At 35.4% G+C, this 20808-nt stretch overlaps 1 protein-coding gene across 9 annotated transcripts in view; it reads right to left on the minus strand.

The window, feature by feature from the left end:
- Nucleotides 1-20808, minus strand: part of SHLD2 (shieldin complex subunit 2) — a 36195-nt gene that overhangs the window by 8371 nt on the left and 7016 nt on the right. For 6 of the 9 annotated variants that reach the window (XM_051799817.1, XM_051799816.1, XM_051799815.1 and 3 more), the window contains exons 3-5: nt 2573-5066; nt 1308-1415; nt 321-515 (exon numbers count right to left, since the gene is read on the minus strand). In XM_051799817.1, coding sequence (XP_051655777.1) covers nt 321-515; nt 1308-1415; nt 2573-4085 — 1816 coding nt within the window. In that variant the 5' untranslated portion in view covers nt 4086-5066. Of the gene's footprint in view, nt 1-320; nt 516-1307; nt 1416-2572; nt 5067-8849; nt 9474-10859; nt 10929-18576; nt 18695-20808 lie in introns of those variants that run through there. The other 3 variants (XM_051799812.1, XM_051799811.1, XM_051799819.1) reach the window with 3 other exon arrangements.

Raw genomic sequence — 20808 nt, forward strand, 5'->3', positions numbered from 1 at the left:
CCACACTAAAACTACAGTATCCTTAATAAAAAAATAATTTTTCAACAAGACCTCTTGCACTAAATATCTAACAGTTCTGAGATTTACATACTATAGCAAATTACGAAGATTTCTATCTTCAAAATTCTCCACTTATAATGAATAAATATGATATTGACAGTGTGGGTAAAAGTTTGAATCTTACTAATACAAGTTGATAGTGCAATATGATCAAATTCATGTGCAAAGCTTGAAGTCAAGCACTGAGAACATTTTGCCTTGCAAAATTACTATTTAAGTTTCATCTAACACAGAAGCTGAAGTCCAGTGCATGAACTCACCTGTTAATACAGCAATGTCGATAATTTTCAGGATTGAGTGCACCAATGTGTTTGGCTGGAGCTGATCTAGCTGCATGTACTGAACACCATCCAGTCTCTGAACTTGTCTTCGTGGAATGTCTCTGAAGTGTGGAAATTCTGATGATATGTATGCCAATAAGCCACGGAGAACACCACAATCCCCTAAAGGATAAACTTATAGGAAAAAAAAAGTCAAAATTACATACTATTCTTCATGCTTAGAAGTATAAAACTTACTGCTTGGAACATATTTACACTCACAAAATCAAAACTGTTTCAATTTTAAGGCAAGAAAACCTTGACATGTGTAACACGATCTGAAATTAAACTGTACTTCATTTGCCTCCTCTTGATAACATCCTGAAGCTAAGCTAAGAACAATACTTTAAATTACACTAAACATAGCAAAGAAATCTTGTCTCATAGCTTGGTAAGAAGAATAGCTGTTCTTGACCATTTACATCAGAATCTGCCTCAAACAGCTGGCAATAATGGACATCACAAAGACAGTAAGAACAATGCAATCATGGTGGTACTTCCACTGTATTTTTTCCTTAGTCTCCTGTAATGAATTACTTTCCCTGGATGGATCTATTTACTCTTTAAGCCTCTGAAGTTTTTGCAAAAAGTTTAATCCTTGTGCAATTTCAGACATCAAATGGTCGAGTCCTGGGATAACTGCTCTTTCTTAAACTGAACTCACAGAACTCAATTTTTCAGAGTTTTGAGCAGTAACCACCAAACTTTACCATAAACTCCACATGCCTATCTGATGTCATTATGTCCACTTGTTGTCCACAGGTGTTCCTGTCATACTTTTCTACAGTGTTTTGTACCTCTCAGTTGCACATATTTCCATTTTATTCCATGTGTGAGGCATTGCAAAGTATTCTGTGAGCAAAACAGAATACTTTAAATAGCTATTTTACTGTGATTTTCATGGAAACTTATGCACTATGATCTTACATTCTTCTGGATTGAGAGTTGAGCAGTTCCCCAGATTCAGTAACTGGCTGGTAAATGTAGATTGAAGCATGACTTCTCCACACCAAAGATTCTCATACATTATTATATCTGCAACAAAAAAGCAACCTTATCAGCTCATGTATCAACAACATTGAAGTGTATCATATTTTCTCATTAGTTTGATGTAATTCTTAAATTCATTAGCCTCCTGGCAGGCAATGTTTAAGTGAAGTGGGTGACCATATTGGATAAATTATTATTGTACAAAACTTCAAAATGAGTAGTACAGTACTAGGCTTACCTAGAAACACTTTTAATATATTTTGAAATAAGAATGTCTAAGCAGAAAAGAAAAAGGATAACTTGTCTTCAATTTCTTTGAAATATTTACCTTTGAGCACTTAAAGAACTCTTAACAAGGAGCAATAGGCACCTTAAACTGTGGAAGTATTCAGACAATTTGATATTGTTTAACTTTTTGCATATTGCCAAACCTAAATGGCTGGATCACTAACAAGTTCTGGGCCACTCCGGCCCCAAATTAGGTGCAATACTGTTTTTGAAGTATTGCATTTGCTCACAAGATGTGTTCTCTTGAAGAGAGGGTTTTGCTCCTGTTAGGTACTAAAGAGTACAAAGGAATTATCAAGAGGAATCTACATTATTAGTTGACATGTAATGAAAGAGGTAAACTACAAATAGCATTTTGTATTTCTGCAGTCTATGTTAGTTACCAATTCACAACATGATCCATCTCAAGATGCTACTGCTACATTACAAAGTCCTTCATAGGAGGAAGAATATTTCCCATCTTGAGACTGAACTTCACATCACAATTTTTTGGTCTACCTGCTGGTCCAACAGCAGAGTTACAAAGAAGTCTGTAAGTCAAACAACTAGCACACCTGGTTTGCAGTAGCACTTGTACTTTTCCAGAACAACTGTTGTAAGACACTGACACCTTCCAGAATACATCTGCCTACCCATGGCACTGCTGTAGTGTCAAGGTATGGTTGTGTCTGTGGGCAAACCTCTGTGGGACAGTCAGTGTTCCATTGGCAGCATGACTGAGAGTTCAAAGTGATGCTGAACAATGCAAGTGATGCAAGAAAGATACTCAAAAATGCTTAGCCACAGTTCCAAATTACTTGTTACATATTCTTCTACTTTAAATGAAAGTTTAAAACTTCTACTGCTAGTTTAAACTTCTACTTTAATACTTTTAAAGATCCACATTTTAAAAAGGCAAATAAAAGAACTCTCACCTGTAAGCAGCACAACATCCCCAGGAAACACAGTGAGGGACCAAAATGCAGCACCACGCCACAGCACCACCTTTCTCTCAGTTTCTGACTGGTCAATAACAACAATTGTTGCTACAGGAACTTTACATGGAGATTTTGGTCTAGTCTTTACTTGTATTTCTTTGATATGACAAGGATGTACTACTGTGACCAAAACATTGTATTTTTGATTTTTGCAGCAGCAATTCTTCAGTGATGATAGTTTCTTCTGAAGTTTCTTGAACTCTGTCATCCTCTCTTGATCCACTCTAGTACCAGGACCAGGTGGAGAAGAATGCAATTTAGCTCTCTTGGATACCAGCTGCCTTTTAAATGCTGAGTGAAAAAGATGAAAGGAATCTTCACACTTGCGGGGTCTTTTAGAAGAGTTCTTATGAGAACTGTCTACTTGAGAGCACAATATTCCAGAGCTCAGTGGTTCAATATGGATTTCATTTACCAAGGGCTCAGCAGGAACTTCAATTTCTTGTAATTTCCCTATGTTTTCCTGAGCACTTCCTTCTTGTTTCGTAGCTTCAAAACAAACATTTTTCCCATCATCCTCAGAACTGAAAAGATCAAGAGAATTTGTATAGTCTTCCTTATATTCATTTTCAGCCACATTAGTACACGTTCCAACACCAGAATCAAATTGGAAGTGATCATACTGCCTTTCTTCATGTTTTTTGCCTGTCTCTGTTTCTGACAGTTCTATGATTCTTTCCAGCATCTCACTCTGCTCCTGTGCAAGAACAGCCATCTGACTTGATGTCACTACACTGCGAAACTCAGTGTCTGCTGACACTGCACAGTTTGAACAACCGTTCGGTGCTTCTGGTTCTGACCCTTGACTTTTTCGGAAAACCATATCCAGATATTGACCCAGATGTTCATGATGATCACTTCTGTCACCTGACTGCAGTCCCACAGACAGATTTATGCTGATCTGCTTCGTACTGGCAACCAAATCGGAAATGTCGGCGCCGTTCGCTTCCGAGCGACCGGCTTTGCTCTCCGTGAGGTCTGAGCAGCAGCCACGCCATGGTTTGTCTTGTCCAGCTGATTCTGCAAAGTTCTGGGGAAGGTGCTGATCTGCAGCCTGATTTACATTTGCAGGTGTGTATCTATCCTCAGATATCTGACAATCAGAATAAGTTAAACTTTTGGTCTCTGTAGGTGTGCTGGCACAACTTACTGCCACGGGTACAAGAGATGTCAAACATTCTTTTGCTGCCACTGCCCTTCCCTGTTCAGGCTGCTGAGTGCTGCCATCCCTTGTAGGAACTGCTCTGACTACGGAGTTTCCTGCCTGGAACACTGAGGGGTCAGCAGCACCTTGGACTTTTTCAGAGAAAAGGCCATGTGCATCACACAAACAGTGCAGCTCTCTCCATTTTTCAGCAGTAGGTGCTGAACTGCTTTGCTCTAACACCTCCAATGGGCCTGGAATATGGGGTGCTCCCACAAAAACATGAATCTGAGGTCTTTTTGACATTTCTGACTGCTGTGCAAGTTTGACTTTAAATAATGTGGCTTATGCAATAAGCACAATAATAAATATTAGCAAATGCAAAAAAATATTTTACTTTCTCTTAACAACTTTAAAAATACATAAAATTCAAAGGAGCATTTCACAGTTTAACTGGTAAAAACACTACTTTACTACTTAAAGCCTATAAAAATAAATGTACAATATCTAAAAAAATGGAAGTTATTTTAAAAATATTTAATATTTATTTCTTGTGTCAAACTTGCATAGAAAAATAAATTACAGTACTCCCTAGTTTCTGATTCTGATATTCGGAAACACATTATAGTGAAGTTAAAATTAAGTTTAATTATCAAGCTATTTATCTTCATTTATTATTGCTAATTAAACAGTCATATGTGAATTCATTATTCAGGACTTTGATTTTAATTCATGTGAAATAAATGCCTGTAAGAAACTTTCACAGCACAGTTAGAAGATAATTTCATCTCCCAGAAAATTAGAGTTTCAACTAAATGATTAAAAACACTAGAGCCATTTAACATTAAAGTTTGCTAGTAATGCAATATTTTACATGCTGTTTTACAACCACTATATTAAGTGATTGGTCTAAGAAACTGAAGTGTTTGGGCTACTACTAATAAATTATAATTATTTAATAAGCACTAAGAGGTCAGTGAAACTTGAGCAGGTGATTTAGAATTTGCTTTAATTCATTTAAGCAGTATCCAACGACTCAAGAAGTAGCTTTTCTAGCTACTTTAAAATAAGCCCACCTTACATAGCACAAAAGACCTTCTATTTTTTTAAATTTCTGCTATATAATTACAAATATAATTTTAAAATATGCAGCTACAGCTACGAGTGTTCATTAAAATGCTGATGTCTAGCTACATGTTTTGGGAGTGTTATTGCTAACAGAAGTTGCTGCAATAGGTACTTCTGCAGATGTAGAGAATGCCAGAAAAAATTCAAGAGCTAATCCAGCTGTGAAGAGAAGGAAAAGAGCATTGAAACAAATACAGCATCGAAAAATATGCAAATTTTTCATTTAGCACTTATTAAATTAGCAACCATTTTCCCCACAACCCCACTAGGGGTCGATAAATCTGCATATTTCTAAAGATCACTTAACATGGAAAAACTATAAACATCCTGAAACACTGATCTCTGGTATATTATTGGTGTCACTGGAAAAGCAATACACAACCACTAAAATTAGATATGGCAAAATTCAAAGAAGGTACAAAACACAGTAACTGCCTGCATTCAGTTTTATACTCATTAAAAAATGAATGCTTAAAACAGAGTATCCAAACTTCTGTAGTTATACATCTAAATTTAGTCTCATAAGAATGTAACTTTTAAAGGATAATTCTCAAACCTGTGAAAGCTTTCAGTTATGTAAAGAATGGCAATATACAAATAAGCAGAAAGACAGAATTTACAGTTCAACACTAAAATAATGGATCAGATAAGGGAAAGACAAAGCAAAGTGATAGTGAGGTTGAACCCATAAGTAAGTGATGTTAGTAAGTTCTGCAGATAAAAGTCTACTCAATACATGACATAAAAACAAGTTCAGTAACAAATCTGTGACAAACAGAAAATGTTTTGATTAGTTTAAATGAACTTCAGAAGTGCAACCTAAGTGATGAGATCAAATAATTTCTTCCATTTTAAAATATCAAAGTCTACTGGTAACTTTTTCATTTGTGATTACCTTGGTTACAGCCTTTACAAATGGATATCTTTCTTAATTAGGTACACTAAAGTATAACAATATGAATTTCTCTTAATAAGGAGGTTCAAATGAATAAAAGGTTCAAATGGATTCCAAAATATTTAGTGCACATATGTTCTATAGAACAAAAGATGTTGAACTGTAGAATTCTGACACAAGCCTATGCCATTTCAACCTCTTTTGTTCCATAGCACATTTTAAATGAGTCCATTCAATACTTCAATTCTTGAGTTCTGTGCACACTGGAATGCTAATTTAGCTGCTAAATAGTTAAGATAATTAGAACAATATGTTTAGAGGCAATCTTACAACCTGGAGTTGCAAGACCTTTCAGAGATTTGTAGTCATAGAAAAGTTAGTGCTTAAGATGCCATAGTGTAAAGTACTCAGAATTAAAATAAAAAAAACTGCCAAGTGTCCCAGATTACTTTGTATATAAAATGCAGGACTTCACATACTGTACTGGAGAAAATTTCTGCACTTCATAGCTTAAAGCCAGAAAAGAGTGACAAAGGAAAGCTTTTAGACAATTATATATTTCATGGGCTAAATGTACCATTTCAATACTTGAAGTTCAGTATAAAGGAAGATCCTAGAAAGGCAGCTATACTTCACTCTACTTCCAGAGATATCCTGTATCATATTTCAAGTGTATTCTTCCTATAATCAGGGTTGAACAATTAATTAACCAGTTAAGACCTGAAGGAGAACCATCACTGAAGAATCGAATAATAAACACTGAGTTTTTTGTTTGTAATTCTGTCTACTCCCCATATTAAGCTCATGGAAAATTAGATCTGTTTTTTAATTCCCAAGTACTACTATACTATTTTTAACCAAAAGCATTACCAATTTATGAAAACAACAAGGTGTAAATGTAAACATATCCTAACAGCCCCAGATTTTCTTCTCTCTCTCTCTCTCTCTCTCTATATATATATATATACACACACATTACACTCAAAGTCTTTATGCAGAGTCTGAATTGAACAAAGCTGTTATTTTGGCATACTTGAAAAAGACAACTGCTGTGCCCCTTACACCTTTCTCCCTCCCTTGAGGATTTCATTTTGAGGACCTGGAAGATTTTGGCACAGTCTCACAGCATAGTCTAAACCAGCTAATTCCTATGCCAGCTGCAGTAATTAGGACTCAAGTTACGGCAGGCATGACACTGCCAAATATAACTGAAAAAATTCTGCTTTTTCTCCCAAAAAGCCTCATCTTTTTACATTTACATTTATAAACACACATCTGTGACTAATATTAAAGGGGTCCTTTGAAAATACTTTTCTTTTTAGATGAGTATCCAAGTATTTCCTTTTATAAACACACCTTATACTTTGGCAGCATTGACATGAAAAAGATGTATGAATAGTAAGTGATGTCTTGCTACAGTACTAAAACAAAATAAACTGAACACTGCCAAAATCTACTACCATAAACATATAGGGGCAACTGGTATCATTAGGCAACTGCATTTCCCTGAGATGGATTAAACTGACTTTATAATAGAAGGATGTCTATGCCAGTCTTCCAGTAGACTGATGAATTTAAGATGTGAGCCTCCATACAAATGTGTTCTCAACAAATATCTGGTAAATAAGAACACATCTGTAACAGTATTGCATATAAAATGTGAAATGTTTGCTAATTGAGAAGTCAACAATACTTTAATAGGAAAACACTTTCTAAAACAAAAATAATTTCTCTATCTTGGTAAAAGTCCAGTTATACAGTAATTAATCAGCCTCTCATTTTAAGTATCACTGCTCTTTTGGTTCTTGTCATGTTTAAAGATTAGTAAGTTACATATAGATTCAGAAAGTTTTCCTTAACTTTCCAGTTCTGTAACTTCTCTGAACGGCCCTGAGCAACCTGGTCTAGTGAAAGGTGTACCTGTCCAAGGCAGGGGAGTTGAAACTGGATGATCTCTAAGATCCCTTCCAACCCAAGCCTTTCTATGATTACACCAAAGCAATTAAATCTTTATGTTAATTATGAATTTTTTCAACTAAAATATAATTTATATTTTCAAAACCTAAAATTTACATTTTTCTTACAACACTTAGAGCTTAGGAATGGTAAGTGACCTCTGCCTACTTTCTGGTTCACATAATAAGTCGACTACCAAATCATCTCCATTGGCAATTTTCAAGTGACTTTTTAAATCAAAGATACTAAACTCCTTCCTATACTAGGAAACATCAGTACCTAAAATCATTCAAGTCTGTAAATCAGAAAGAAAAATAAATTAAAGTTTACCTAAATTCTCTGCATGCAAAACTGTGTACAGAACCTTTGTTATGATACAATCTTAATGAGTTTTGTTAATGAAGTTCTGGGCCTTGTTTTAAATAAAAAGTCTGAAAGAACAATTCATCATAGATCTTAATAAGCAAAAAAAAAATCTATCAATCCTATTAGCATTTTACACTGTAATTAAATTATCTGTGGGCAGACAGGGGGTTAACTACACCACAGATAACAGGAGCTAAAGCTCATAAAGATACAACTGAAACCTGAATGCACATATCCATTATACCTGTTAATTATTACACCATTTCCTAATTTGTGGAAAGGTGCTCTATTCCTAAAAGCCAATGAAAGCCTAGTTTTTTATCTCTGAAATGGTCAGAGTCTGATTGACGGGTCAATGATCTATTAAAAAGCAGTAACTACATCAGCAGGGTTGACATTTGCAAGACACTGCAACTGAAGTTTAATATACCTATTACAAGAAATACAATATGCTACATAAAGTATTTCCTCCAATCTAAACACTAAGGCAGGAATTCTAAATTTAAAGTTTTTTTAAATGAACCATTATTAATAGATTGTTAATTTGTAGTGATTTGCTACACATGGAACAAAACTAAAAACAGCTTTAAAAATCCTCTTCCAATAGTTACTCTAGAAACGTTGTGTGATGCTACATACATGACCTTAAAGTACCCCTAAAATAACTCAGAAATATTCATTACTTTTATTCCATATTTCACTATTCATTAATAGTATTCACTCACCATGATAATCACCAAGCATTAGGCCAAGGTAACTTAAGAGGGTGACATAGCTTCAGCTTCCTATCATTCCTGAATATTAATGGTAGCCTAAATCCCTGTTTTGAAAATTACATCCAAATAGTTCCATCAAGTCTTTACTTAAGCCCTATACACCCAAAGTAAATCACACTAATTCCACCTCTAGTTAAGTTTCTTTATATCTGTCCCATACTACAGCTTCAAGCTACAAACAAAATTACAGAAATAACAGATAGCAATGTATCAGAAGACAAAGGATTATAGCAATATAATGCAAAAGTGTAACTTACTTTACCTGCCAGAATTTTCATATATCCCCAACATTAAAGTTTTAGGAGACAAAGTGTATTCTTTTAACTTCGCAGCTTTGATTTGGTACTGCTTGATGATCAACATCCTAAATAGCAAGTAGTTAATAACTTGATGCCTAAAATATGTAAAATGCAATCATATTGTCCTTTACCTGCTGAAAAGGTGGCCCAGTAAGAAATACATAAATTAGGATATTCTTTAAATTATAAATTTTAACTTCTACTGTAAGCTTTCCCCTCCATTATTTGTATATTTGATTTTACACTCCTCCTACACATAGTATACAAAATTAAAGGATTGATTCATCAACCTTACAACAGAAGAAACTGAATTATTCATAGCCATCTTCAGAGTAGAAGAACAGCAAGCAGTGTAGTAACAGTTTCACACACTTAGAAACTGAAACAACTCTGGGACGAAGTGATGAACTCATTCCATATTTGCTTGCAACTTGTGCAAGAACAAGAAGGATGATCCTCATGCCAACAACTCCTGCTGGCACTGCAAGTGAATCAATACACCAGCAACAGCACCCATCCACCAAATCAACAGGCAGCTTGGTCCAAATGCATATGTATTAAAAGGAACCCAATGGAAAATAAAAAATGATGGAAGAAATCGAGCTAAGCAACTTGTAGCTGAAGCAAATTTATATTCTACATAAGAGTAAGGAATGTATCATATGGGCTTAAAAGAAAATTATATGTGCAAGTGAATGGCAGCTCAAGGAGATCCAAGTGGATTGCATGAGACCAGACTAGTGGGACCTAACAAGAAGCCAAGAGAACATGCACGTGGGAGAAAGTACATGGACATGTGGGCAAGTGGGGAAATGAACAGGATACATAATTAAAGGTCTTATTTGTCATCCTTTGTTTGGTGATTGTAACAATCACCAAAAACTTTTTATCTAAATTTTAGTACAAGGTTTCAGGCAAAGAGTGTAGTCCTATCTATAACCGACAGGTTTAACCAAAAGTAATTTTACACCAAGATGGTTATTTGGTTTAATAACATCATGTTTCTGGAACACTGCACAGAGACAGCTGCCAACCAGACATGGTGGTAGAGCAAGAATCCTGCTAGTCAATGTCAACAGGTATGAAAATCATAAACCTTCATTTGTCTACAGAAGTATCTGTAATTAGTATAAAGTTAGTTCTAAATGAGGTACTTGGGTTATTACTGACCATAAAATAATTTCTATTAGTAGTTACTATATATGTTAAATAGCAGCAATATTAATCCGTTCACTATTTAGTTCTTCTCACTGGCTATTACCAGAGGACTGCAATACCATTTGGCCTCAAGACAGGTACAGCTGGTTTATAACACATAAAACCTGTACTCAGCAATATGTAGTCAAAAAACAAGAGGTATCAAAACTTTTTGCCTTATCTGCAGTGCTTTCAGTAACAAAATGCTTTTCAGAATATGAAACACCTATGACTCAGGCATTGCAATAGAAATCCTCCTAAATACTCCTGCAGCAGCAGGGAGATAATTTCAACCAAAAATCAGTGTTCTGAGAAGTTGACACTGTTAGAAAAGTTAAATCAAAATACTGAATAAGAGGCAAGAAATACCAAGTTGTTCTTCATAACTATTACTGAACTATTAAAATAAAAAAAGAAGGCAAGCAATCAAATGGTATTGCTATTGCTAACATTTAATACGTACCTACTTGCCTGCAGGATCAAGACCTGAGTTTCTAAAGTTGTGCTCTAAAAGGAAAATACTTCCCTTGGTCTGAAACAAAGACATTTCTTCTGTAAATACAAGTTTATATCATACAGAGGCATCTACTGAGCAGTTGCATCAGCCATTTTAAGGATTATTTTTTGGAACCAAATGATGTAAAAATCTGAACACTAATAATACATTTTCAATTCAGCCACTGAGATGGTCATCAGTGTGTTTGAAAATAGGAGTAAAGGTAGTAGGCTTTTGTGATTGACTTGATAATTCTTTCCCCACTACCTTTGTGGCTTTCGAGATGTCCTTTTAAGTAAATGCTATTTATTGATTTTTGTTTTGCAATACATAAAAACATATCATTAAGGAGATATGAACATACAGTGGCTGTTACAAAAACAAAAGAAGTTAAAAGTTCTAAAGAACAGTGACCTTTAGAATCGGAAAGAAAGATAAAGGTAAAAGGCCAAAGATACACAGACGTGTCGTGCACGTTTTATTGCAGAACATTCCTTCCCCAAAGCCTTACCTGTGATAACTGTTTAAAACACTAAACTGCTATATCTTCTCTTAAGAAAGACAGTCTTCATGGTATTTCAGCATATTAAAAAACCTCACAATATCAGAATGGTATCATTGTGGCTTTTTTTTGAAAAACAATTAAGTTTGCAGAAAATTATCCACAGGTATCATTACTGATGAAAATCTATGTTAGAACTGAATCCTTCTGATAAACAGAGGTCGATAAAACAATATAGGACCTAAGATGAAAGCAAGGCAACTGGCCAAATTAACATTATCATTATAGCCCTACTTCCACCTGATTAACTTCTGCAGATTTGATTTATTAGTATCAGAAGATAAAAATATATCAGGCTAGCATCACCTTCTATTTTCATCTTGTAAAAGTCTTTTTGTTTTCTTAAATTGAATTTTTTGACCAATGAGAAAAACAGAACTTTTATGTAAACTGAGTAACCATTCACTGGGCTTTGATTGAATGGCTTTCTGTAAAATCTACTTCCAGAACTGCAAGTATCTTTCAGCTTGACTTAGTAACACAAATGCCAAAATATCACTACGATACTGGGCAACAGGCATTGTAATAATAACAACCAAGAATATCTTCCTGCACAAATCCAGTCTATTTGAAACAAAAGGATTCTTATTTAGGTTCAAATGACGTGAGCTGGTATTTCCTATTATGGATGTTTTTGGAATCCATCTTCCACAACAATTACATAGATCACTGGGATTGTTTGGTTAAAGCACATGGTTAGAGCCATAACCAAAAGCTGCTCTCTCAACTGCAGTTGCTTCAGTGGTTTGGGAAAGAGAATTTATTCCTCCATATTTTATGTGGCTTCCATACTATGGCGGAAAAAAATATTTAAAATACTAAGATACCACTAATATTTTCCTCATCTTTACAAAAGCCTCACTCAAAAAAGATGAAGTTCCATAACAAAAAAACGGATGCTGACTACTTGGACAAAAATGGGATATTGTCAGTGTTTTGGACAACACCTGTAGGTAGGACTGTGCTTGTGCTTTTGTACTGTGGGAGACAGGGTGCTGGGAAGGTATCATTCATAAGTTTACTGATCTATCCCATATAAGTAATCTACAAGTGCTAGGAAAATGCCTTTCCCACCACAAGTGGATATGTTAGCAGTAGACTTTAACAGAAGCTGCACTTCCTCTTGCATTTAATACAAGTGGCATATTTTTCATTTGTCAGCAACACTAAACAATTCAAGTTTGCTGTTAACTAAAAAAAAAAAAAAAACAAAACCAGCCACCCACTCAAAGGAGTCATCACTACATCAAGACATGTTCCAAGGCTGTTCAAAACTACAGACTACACAGGGAGGTCCAGAAGAAGCTGGATGGCATACAAGCCCACAAGACACCTCTAGACCAATAGCTCAATTAGGACTTCATTTAACTCATCACTGTTTATACAGGATTGCTCCAGAAGAGCAAACATATCACCTTCCTCCAAACAGAAACAGCAGCAAGCACTTTTTGTCAGGACCAAACCTATGGCACCAGACCTGACCTATTCTCTTCCCACCCTAAGCCACACATGGACATTTTATCTGTTCCTGTAGCATGCAGCTACATCCCTTCTGTGGTATCATTAGTGTATTTTTGTGAGGTTCAAAGCAATCTCATATACTAAATAGCTGATCTCAATAAGTTCAAATCTCAGGAAGATGAAAGCTGGCTTTACACAACACTTCTATAAATCTGAAGTCTCAAAAAGAAGGTTTGTAACAAAGGCTTCTGATGTGAGTATTGTAATTTAAGCAAAAGCCTTGATTGATGTTAACTACATGACAATACGACTTTCATATTCAAATCTAGAATCTCCAGTCTTGAAAAGGCAAAGCAAGTTCAAGATTATTTTAGTATTTCCCTATTGCACACACCCCAAGAATACATTTCAGCCTTAACTGTAAAAGATATGCTTTTCTATATAGAAGTTGAGAGGTTTAAGATTTTTTAAGAGATCAAGCTCCCTTAAGGAACTATAACCTTCAGACTTGGGCCAAACTGTCTCTGTACACTGGTCAACAGCATTACAAAGATCACAGATGGCTCACTGCACACTTGCTCCTTATTGTGGCTACAGAAGCAACAGTCACCAACCCCTTCATAGAACTGTATGAATGTCAGCCAAGCAAATGCTCTTTCACAGGTATTACAGCTAAGGAGTAAAGTTGTTAATTTACTAGGGCACTGCAGGAAACCAAGAGAAAAAATTCTGAATATTTTAAGAGAGAGAGAACTACAGTGAATCTTCTGGAAACAAAAAGAACATTTTCAAGTCTTTTGGCATTTACCTAGGAAAAAAATAAGATATGAGACATACAGGAAATTAGCATTAGCTTTTTAATATATAAGCCTTTACATTTCAATGGTTTAGATAGATGTTGGTTTAGCAAACTGGTTAAGCTTTAATAGGGAACAGGTAACACTGAGTAACTATCAACACAGCTGACTGAGCCAAAGGTGCCTTTTAGATGCAAATTTCCTTATTTGAAAGAGGTAACTTTCTCTCACACTTGAAGGTAGCAATGCACTTAGACTAGTTATTAAAAGTAATTTGATTGATTATATCTCAAAAAACTGTAGATTACAATTTCTATCCTACTATGCCCAGAAAAGTTAATCATCACAATCGAACAAAATGTGAATAAAGTGCATTAATTAATTACCAGAAGCATTCATCTATATGGCCTGTACCCTTTTCCATGGTAATTGAGCTGTCTAAAAACACCTCAAGTAGATTTAAAAAAACTCAAGGTACAGTGTAACAAGTCATCTTGGGTCTCCCTCTACTGTTCTAAGTCACAGAGTGTAACAGCAGTGCACAACAGTGTAACCCCTGATAAACACCTTCTTGTACATGTATTCTCAGCAAAGGTGCATCATTTTCCTCACTGTTTTTTCAGAGGCAATAACTCAATTATTATCTGTTCTGTGCTATTACGACTATTGCTGAGTACCTTCACTCAGATGCCTTTAATTCAATAACTTTTACAAGTGTTTTTATCACTTGCAGTACTACACAATCCTGCCCACCCTAACTCTTCCATCCTGTGCTGGGGGAGAAAGTCCAGCCAAGTATGTGCAGTCTTCACATGTTCACACACACCAGCAACCCACCTGGAGGAAAGCACCTTCCTTGGAGAGAAGCTGGTACTCCAGATGATCAGTCTCACCACCCAACTATGCTGAGAGAACCAACCCCACAAATACGTGCAAGAACCACGAAATTTCAAGTTGTGTAACTTTCAAAGCTCCTGAAGTATGAAGAGGCAAGGATGGAAACTAAAAACTTTTATCTATTCACCCATTTGTGTTCCTCCAGAAGCTGCTCCAAGCTGAAGTAAAACTATAAATTGCCTCTTTCTGCAATATAACGCCGAAAGAGTAGAGAATTAAGACATGGTCACCTCATAGTTTACTTAATACTTTGTGTGCTGGAACTGTAATCCTGTTTGCAAATCCAATTTTTTTCCTGTCTGACACATGTTGCAAATTCTATACTTGATCTTTATAGAAGAGAAACAACAGGACTGATAGTGTACACAAGGCCAATGTGGCTACTAGTACACTAGCATAATTTTTACCACATCCATGTGAACTGTCAAACAAAGCTGACATCACAGCAGCCTTCTAAAAATATTTAAAAAAACACAAGGGAGAAAGTTTCATATAGAACAGAAGTGGCAGTGTCAATGTCAGGAATCTATCTTTTTCTGAACAGCTCTTTTTAATGCCCCAACACACAAATGAGTTTGGTACTGAAGTAGCTCTGAACAGCCTTGTAACCTGCCCTTATTGGATGTCAACTGACACACTCTACACAAAATTACTATGTGTGACTTGTGACTTCAGTGCCATGCACACACATGTGAACTTTACACTGTGAAAGCATAAAAGAGGAAAATCAGGGGTAAAATAAACTATGATTAATGCAGAGAGGTGAAGAAACACAGGGAACTTGGTATCCATTCCATATCAAAGTACTCATTGTATTCAGCTAATGATTTGAGTAACTCCAGATTTTACTTGCTTGTGTCAGGAAGTACACAGAATATAAATAATCAGCTATTGTAGTATTGGATATATGACAGGAAATGAGTAAGTACATATGGGTTTTGTCCTTCCCATAAATTTCGCAGTAAAACCTGTTTATATGAGCTTAACTTTAAAAGATTTTTAAAATAGCAGACAAAGCAGAAAAAGCAAAAAACATGTGATCTATTATCTTTCTCCAGAGATTAGCAACCTTTACAACAGAGCAGAAAGAATTTCAACAAGCAGTACAGTTTGTTCTGTCTTAGGTAATGTTCTGAGTTACCTGACATTGCATTGCAAGAACTATACTGATGTTAACACCACATATATATACAATCTTTATCTTGCAGGTAAAACTAATATATCATCCAAAAGAATGGCAGCTTAGAAGCCATGCACACACAGCAAGCATTAAGTGAAATATGGCAATATTTCATGTTAACTTTTTTTATGAAACACTGGAGCAGAAGAAAAATTTGAGATAAATAAAACACATAAAACCAAACTGCTAAGATATCATATTTGTCAGGACAAATCTAAAAAGCAACAAATGGCGATTCAGTTTATATTACTGAAATCAGATTAAAAAATAATTGAAGGTATATTCCTCAAAGTTAGTATTCATTCAGTAAATACAAGGTATTCAGACACAAGTGAGAATCAAAATATTGACGTGTTTTTCTCATGTCACTTGTATGACATTACAATATTATACAATATATTATGAACTGCAGCTGCCAAGGGAAAAAACATGCAGAAAACTGAACAGTCTGATCACAGTGAGAAAAAATTAATAAGGGCATGGATGGAAAGTTTCAAAAGAAGCAAGTGCAAGAATTTGATTTGATGAAGCTGGATCCAAAGCAATGTCCATTTAAATTGCATTCTTCATTAAAAAAGCCAAATATAGAAGAGGGAAGAGGTAACATAATAAGAATTAAGAACTGTGTAACAATATTGTGTAGTTTTTAACTCCTTTACACATTATGATGTTACTTGATGATCCATTCTCAATATGGCAAACAAATAAGTGTTACTTTTCCAGCCCAAAAGGAAGTTTAAATTCTAATCCCAAATGGGAACCAACTGTCAAGTCCCTTTACCTATGCTTATCCCTTTAACTTGGGAAGCACAGTGTTTAAAAAATAAGTACTTACATTTTATATCCAGGTAATTTTAAAGTATGGAAAACCACACTCTTGCAGCCAAGATAAGTATTTTAGAAAGAGGTGGGGAAACCCAACTTGAATAGTTATTCAATAGTTATTCAAACCCCATTCTTTCAAATTCTCAATTGCTCATCTTATATAAATCAAAATACAGTTTAGTGTGGACTGAAGTCATTCTAATTTAAAAGTTACTTAGGGTTTTGCACATTACATTAGATTTCCAGTGTCATTCCAGGCTCCATGACAAAAATTTGCCACCACGCTTTGCATTAATAACAGTACTCAGGATACTTCAAGGGTAGTCCTATCCTATTATCCTAAAAAGGAAATACTGACTTCTCAGGTCAAGAACTAAATGTCAAGAGCTGAACTATTAGAGGAAGGCTTGTCATTGATCTTTAGAACTCACAGTGCTTTACAAGAATTGATGCAGTGAGAGGTTTGATCTTGACTGATCTGTAGGAAGCTGTGGAACAGCCCAACTGCAATGTCTACAGTCTCAAGGAGTCAATTAGAGTTAGCAGTCCATGCAGTTACAGATTAGATAAAGTCACCTTTGTCCATCTTATCTCAATTTTGTATTCTTTTATGGTCTAGGGTGGCAAAATAGAAAAAAAAGCACCACGACCAAGAACAAAACCAAGTGTAGACAAAGCTCAAAAAACTACACTGCTTTAAACAAGCTGATCTGACATTCTCAGCAAAAAAGCACAATCATATCTAGACTGGCACATTCCCAAAGAACTTGTGCCAACCCCAGTATTTATTTCCTTTGTTTGCAGAGTAATTCCACCTTACTTGGCATTTTAGAAATTTTTATAACCAAATATAGCCACAGGTCAAGTTATATCACCTACTCTTCACCTGTCATTATCCAATTTGCTGGATAAAGACTTGCTGAAAGTCTGATTTCTTTCCAGACACGTGAAGCATACAGTATGAAAATAATTGAAATTAAATCTGCTGGCAAAACACGTAAATAATATATTTGACAATCATTCTTTTTATTCAAACAGACACATTAAAGTAGCTATGGATGCAGCTACAGATATTGTCATTCCAAGAGAACTGCTGCCTGTTTCTCTAACACTAATTTCTATGGATTCTTTTAATCCAACAGAACCTGGAAAAGCCTATATAACTTCTATTTTTCATCATCTTCAACATAAAATTAATGACCTGTAGTTCCATTAGAGCTCACTGTTTCTGTTCCTAAGAAGGAGAAAAATGAGTAAAATTAATATAAAGAATAGACATTCAAGACAAGAAGAAATTTACTTATCACTTTGGAAAATAATCTAAGACTTTCCTGTATTTCTTGAGAAAACCCAAGTGGGACAGGAAAGAAAAACTGTATTAGTTTATTAGAAAAGCAAATTCCAGAAGTTTCTCCTTAAAAATAAATACTGCCTGTGCTCTGTAATTTCTGGCCTATATTCATTCAGATGTGTGGATCGTGCAAGTTTGCACAACCAGCTCGATTCCAAACAATACTTTATGCATTTGTCCTCCCCATACTTTTAAGAAGTGGGGGAAAATTATGATCATCTGTTTTTCTCATGGGAACTGAGGGAATGAAAGGTTAAGTAATTTACTTTGGCTTGCACAGTAAATTGAAACAAATGGAGAACTTACTCAGTGAATCACATACTCACACCTTAAACATTGCATTGTCACAAAACTATCCTTTTCACCTCAGCTTTTCAGCTTAGCTACTGAGATTCTAACCTGTACCATCCTTGGTCATCCCATTTCTATATCTGCAACTTTCTCCCTCTACCCACAACACCAGATTTATTGTCCTCCTCTGCTTTTGTTCCCTACTTGAGGTATCATGTGCTGACCTACATCAGCACAAAATAATCAAATGCTTCAAAGTTGGGATTAACACAATTTAGTTCTTGAACCTCATACACTATTTGAAAGAGGTTCTCTCTTACCTTATATAGTGTTCTGTAGAACATACCCACATGGCTAAGCCTTAGTTTTCAAAAATGTTACGAGTTACTTTAAGTCCTGAGGCAGTGAGGTATATTCTGCTGTGACGTCAGAACTCACCTTGGGGAAAAAAAGATGAGTACAGTGTTTTGCCAAATAACAGACCTTTTTTTTTTTTTCTTTTAGTTAACAGGTCCATTAATTTCTTTGACTTAAAATAACCTTCAAAGAATTAGCAGTGTAATAAACAAGAATAAATTACACCTATAACTAAATAACATTAATGGACTTGCTCTGCAGGTCTGGGTTCACTGGTAGGTGAGGCGTTAAGTCTATTGGGAGAACAGAACAGTGAAGGAGACTGGTTTCTTTCTTCCTCCTTCGCCTCTATTACTTTCATGAGGTTTTTGTCACATGAGGAAGAAGCTCAGTTTCCGCTTATATAGCCCAATGTTACATTTATTTATGTAACTGACACGGTGATAATGTAGCCTATAAACCTGGGATGAACACAAAGCATCCTCTAGTCAAGAAAATTGATCTCTAATGGTAACTGAACAATCTAAAAGCATGCATTATTTAGACTGCCAGTTAATGTTCCTTTACTAAACTAAAGAAAAACACATGGCTTATCTGAAAACTGATAAGACAAAAGAAATCAGGATAAGCTTTTACAAATTCCATGGTGATTTTAACTCACTTATTCAGAAGACCACAATAAATTAGTCCTTCTGAAATCAGAAAATCTGTTACCAACTATACGCAGAGACTCTACCTTACCGGTATTTCAAAATAAACTTAACTTCAACACACTGATTTCCAAAGGAAAGAACAAAAGAGCCTAAACAGAACAGATAAAGTAGACATTATCTTGCCAACACTGACAAGATTAGACAATAAATAATAATCAAGAAAAACTTGAGCAGCACAAAATCTTCAGCTTGTTAGCTAAAAGAAATGTTTATCTAAGTCAGATTCTAAGGTGGTACTGAGGGTTTAGAGCAGGAATTTCAAACTGTTCTCATGTCATCTCTGGATGTTGGCACTGGACAACACGTGGCCCATCCCAGCCTTACTCCTTAAGGTGCCCACTGCTCCCACACCAGCACCAGGAAACAATGACAGCAGCAATCCCTCTAGAAAACATTCCAGGATGCACAGATCTTGTCTGTGCAGGTTTTCCACAACTCCATAAACTGGCACTGATGTCTGGCACTGCACGGCTATACATCTAACAGGACCATATGTAACTCAATTTACATAGGATATTATTAATAAACCAAGCCATTTATCTAGAAGACAGAACAAAAGGACAGAAAAATGTTTACCTTCTTTTAAATACAGCGCTTCCAAAAAACTGTTCAAGTGTGCTCAAGATAGGACAATTTAATTAAAACAGAAATTATTTCTTATTCTGACCTATTTTCCCATTCTGAGATTCCTCTGGGATGAGCTATACAACAGTGACATTTTATGCTGATCTCAACATCCAGTGGGCACCATGAACAATCTTGGTGTCTGTGAAAGATAACTAAGAAAAGATAACAGATATACATTTTTACATCCAGCATAACCAGGGATTTTTTTTCTTGTTTTTTTTTTTAGGAAATCCAAACGTGTTGAAAAATATCAGCCAATTTCTACTGTACTAACAAACTTAAGTGGCAGTTCTTAATTCTTTGTATCAGAGCTTACCCACCAACACATTTTACAAAGGATTAAGCATTCAAACATATTTTAACAATACTGATTTCCATAACCACAGTTCCAAAGTGACAGAGGCTAAAGTTGATTTTGCTAATAGAAACGCAAGCAAAAGCACTACAGGGGACTAGTATCCTCTAGTTCCTAAGAACTTTAATGTTTGTTATTTAAACAATACACACTACATTTATGTCAACAACTTCTGATTGTCAATTGAGTATTAAAGCAAGAAAAAACTGGTTTGCAGTCTCTGATGCTGTGATTGCAGGCTGGTAAGATCTCAGGTATAATTTTCAGCCAGACCGCCAAGGACACCAAGAGTTGCAAAAACCCCTCTATTTCAATTGTAAATGTTATTTCTTTGTTCACTCCTGGCAAACCACTTTACACTCTCTGTTGTTTGCTGTGTTGAGTCTAATAGACAGCAATTCTCTAAAAGACATAATTTCCAGGAAATAAGCAGATAAAGTACTTTTTTCCCCTCCTAACCTGATCCAAGGGAACAAAGCTGGCATGCTCACAGTGCACCT

The sequence above is a fragment of the Manacus candei genome, unplaced genomic scaffold (assembly GCF_025592945.1).
Source record: "Manacus candei isolate 608988 ecotype Guabito, Panama unplaced genomic scaffold, ASM2559294v1 h1tg000050l, whole genome shotgun sequence".
Classification (NCBI taxonomy): Eukaryota; Metazoa; Chordata; class Aves; order Passeriformes; family Pipridae; genus Manacus; species Manacus candei.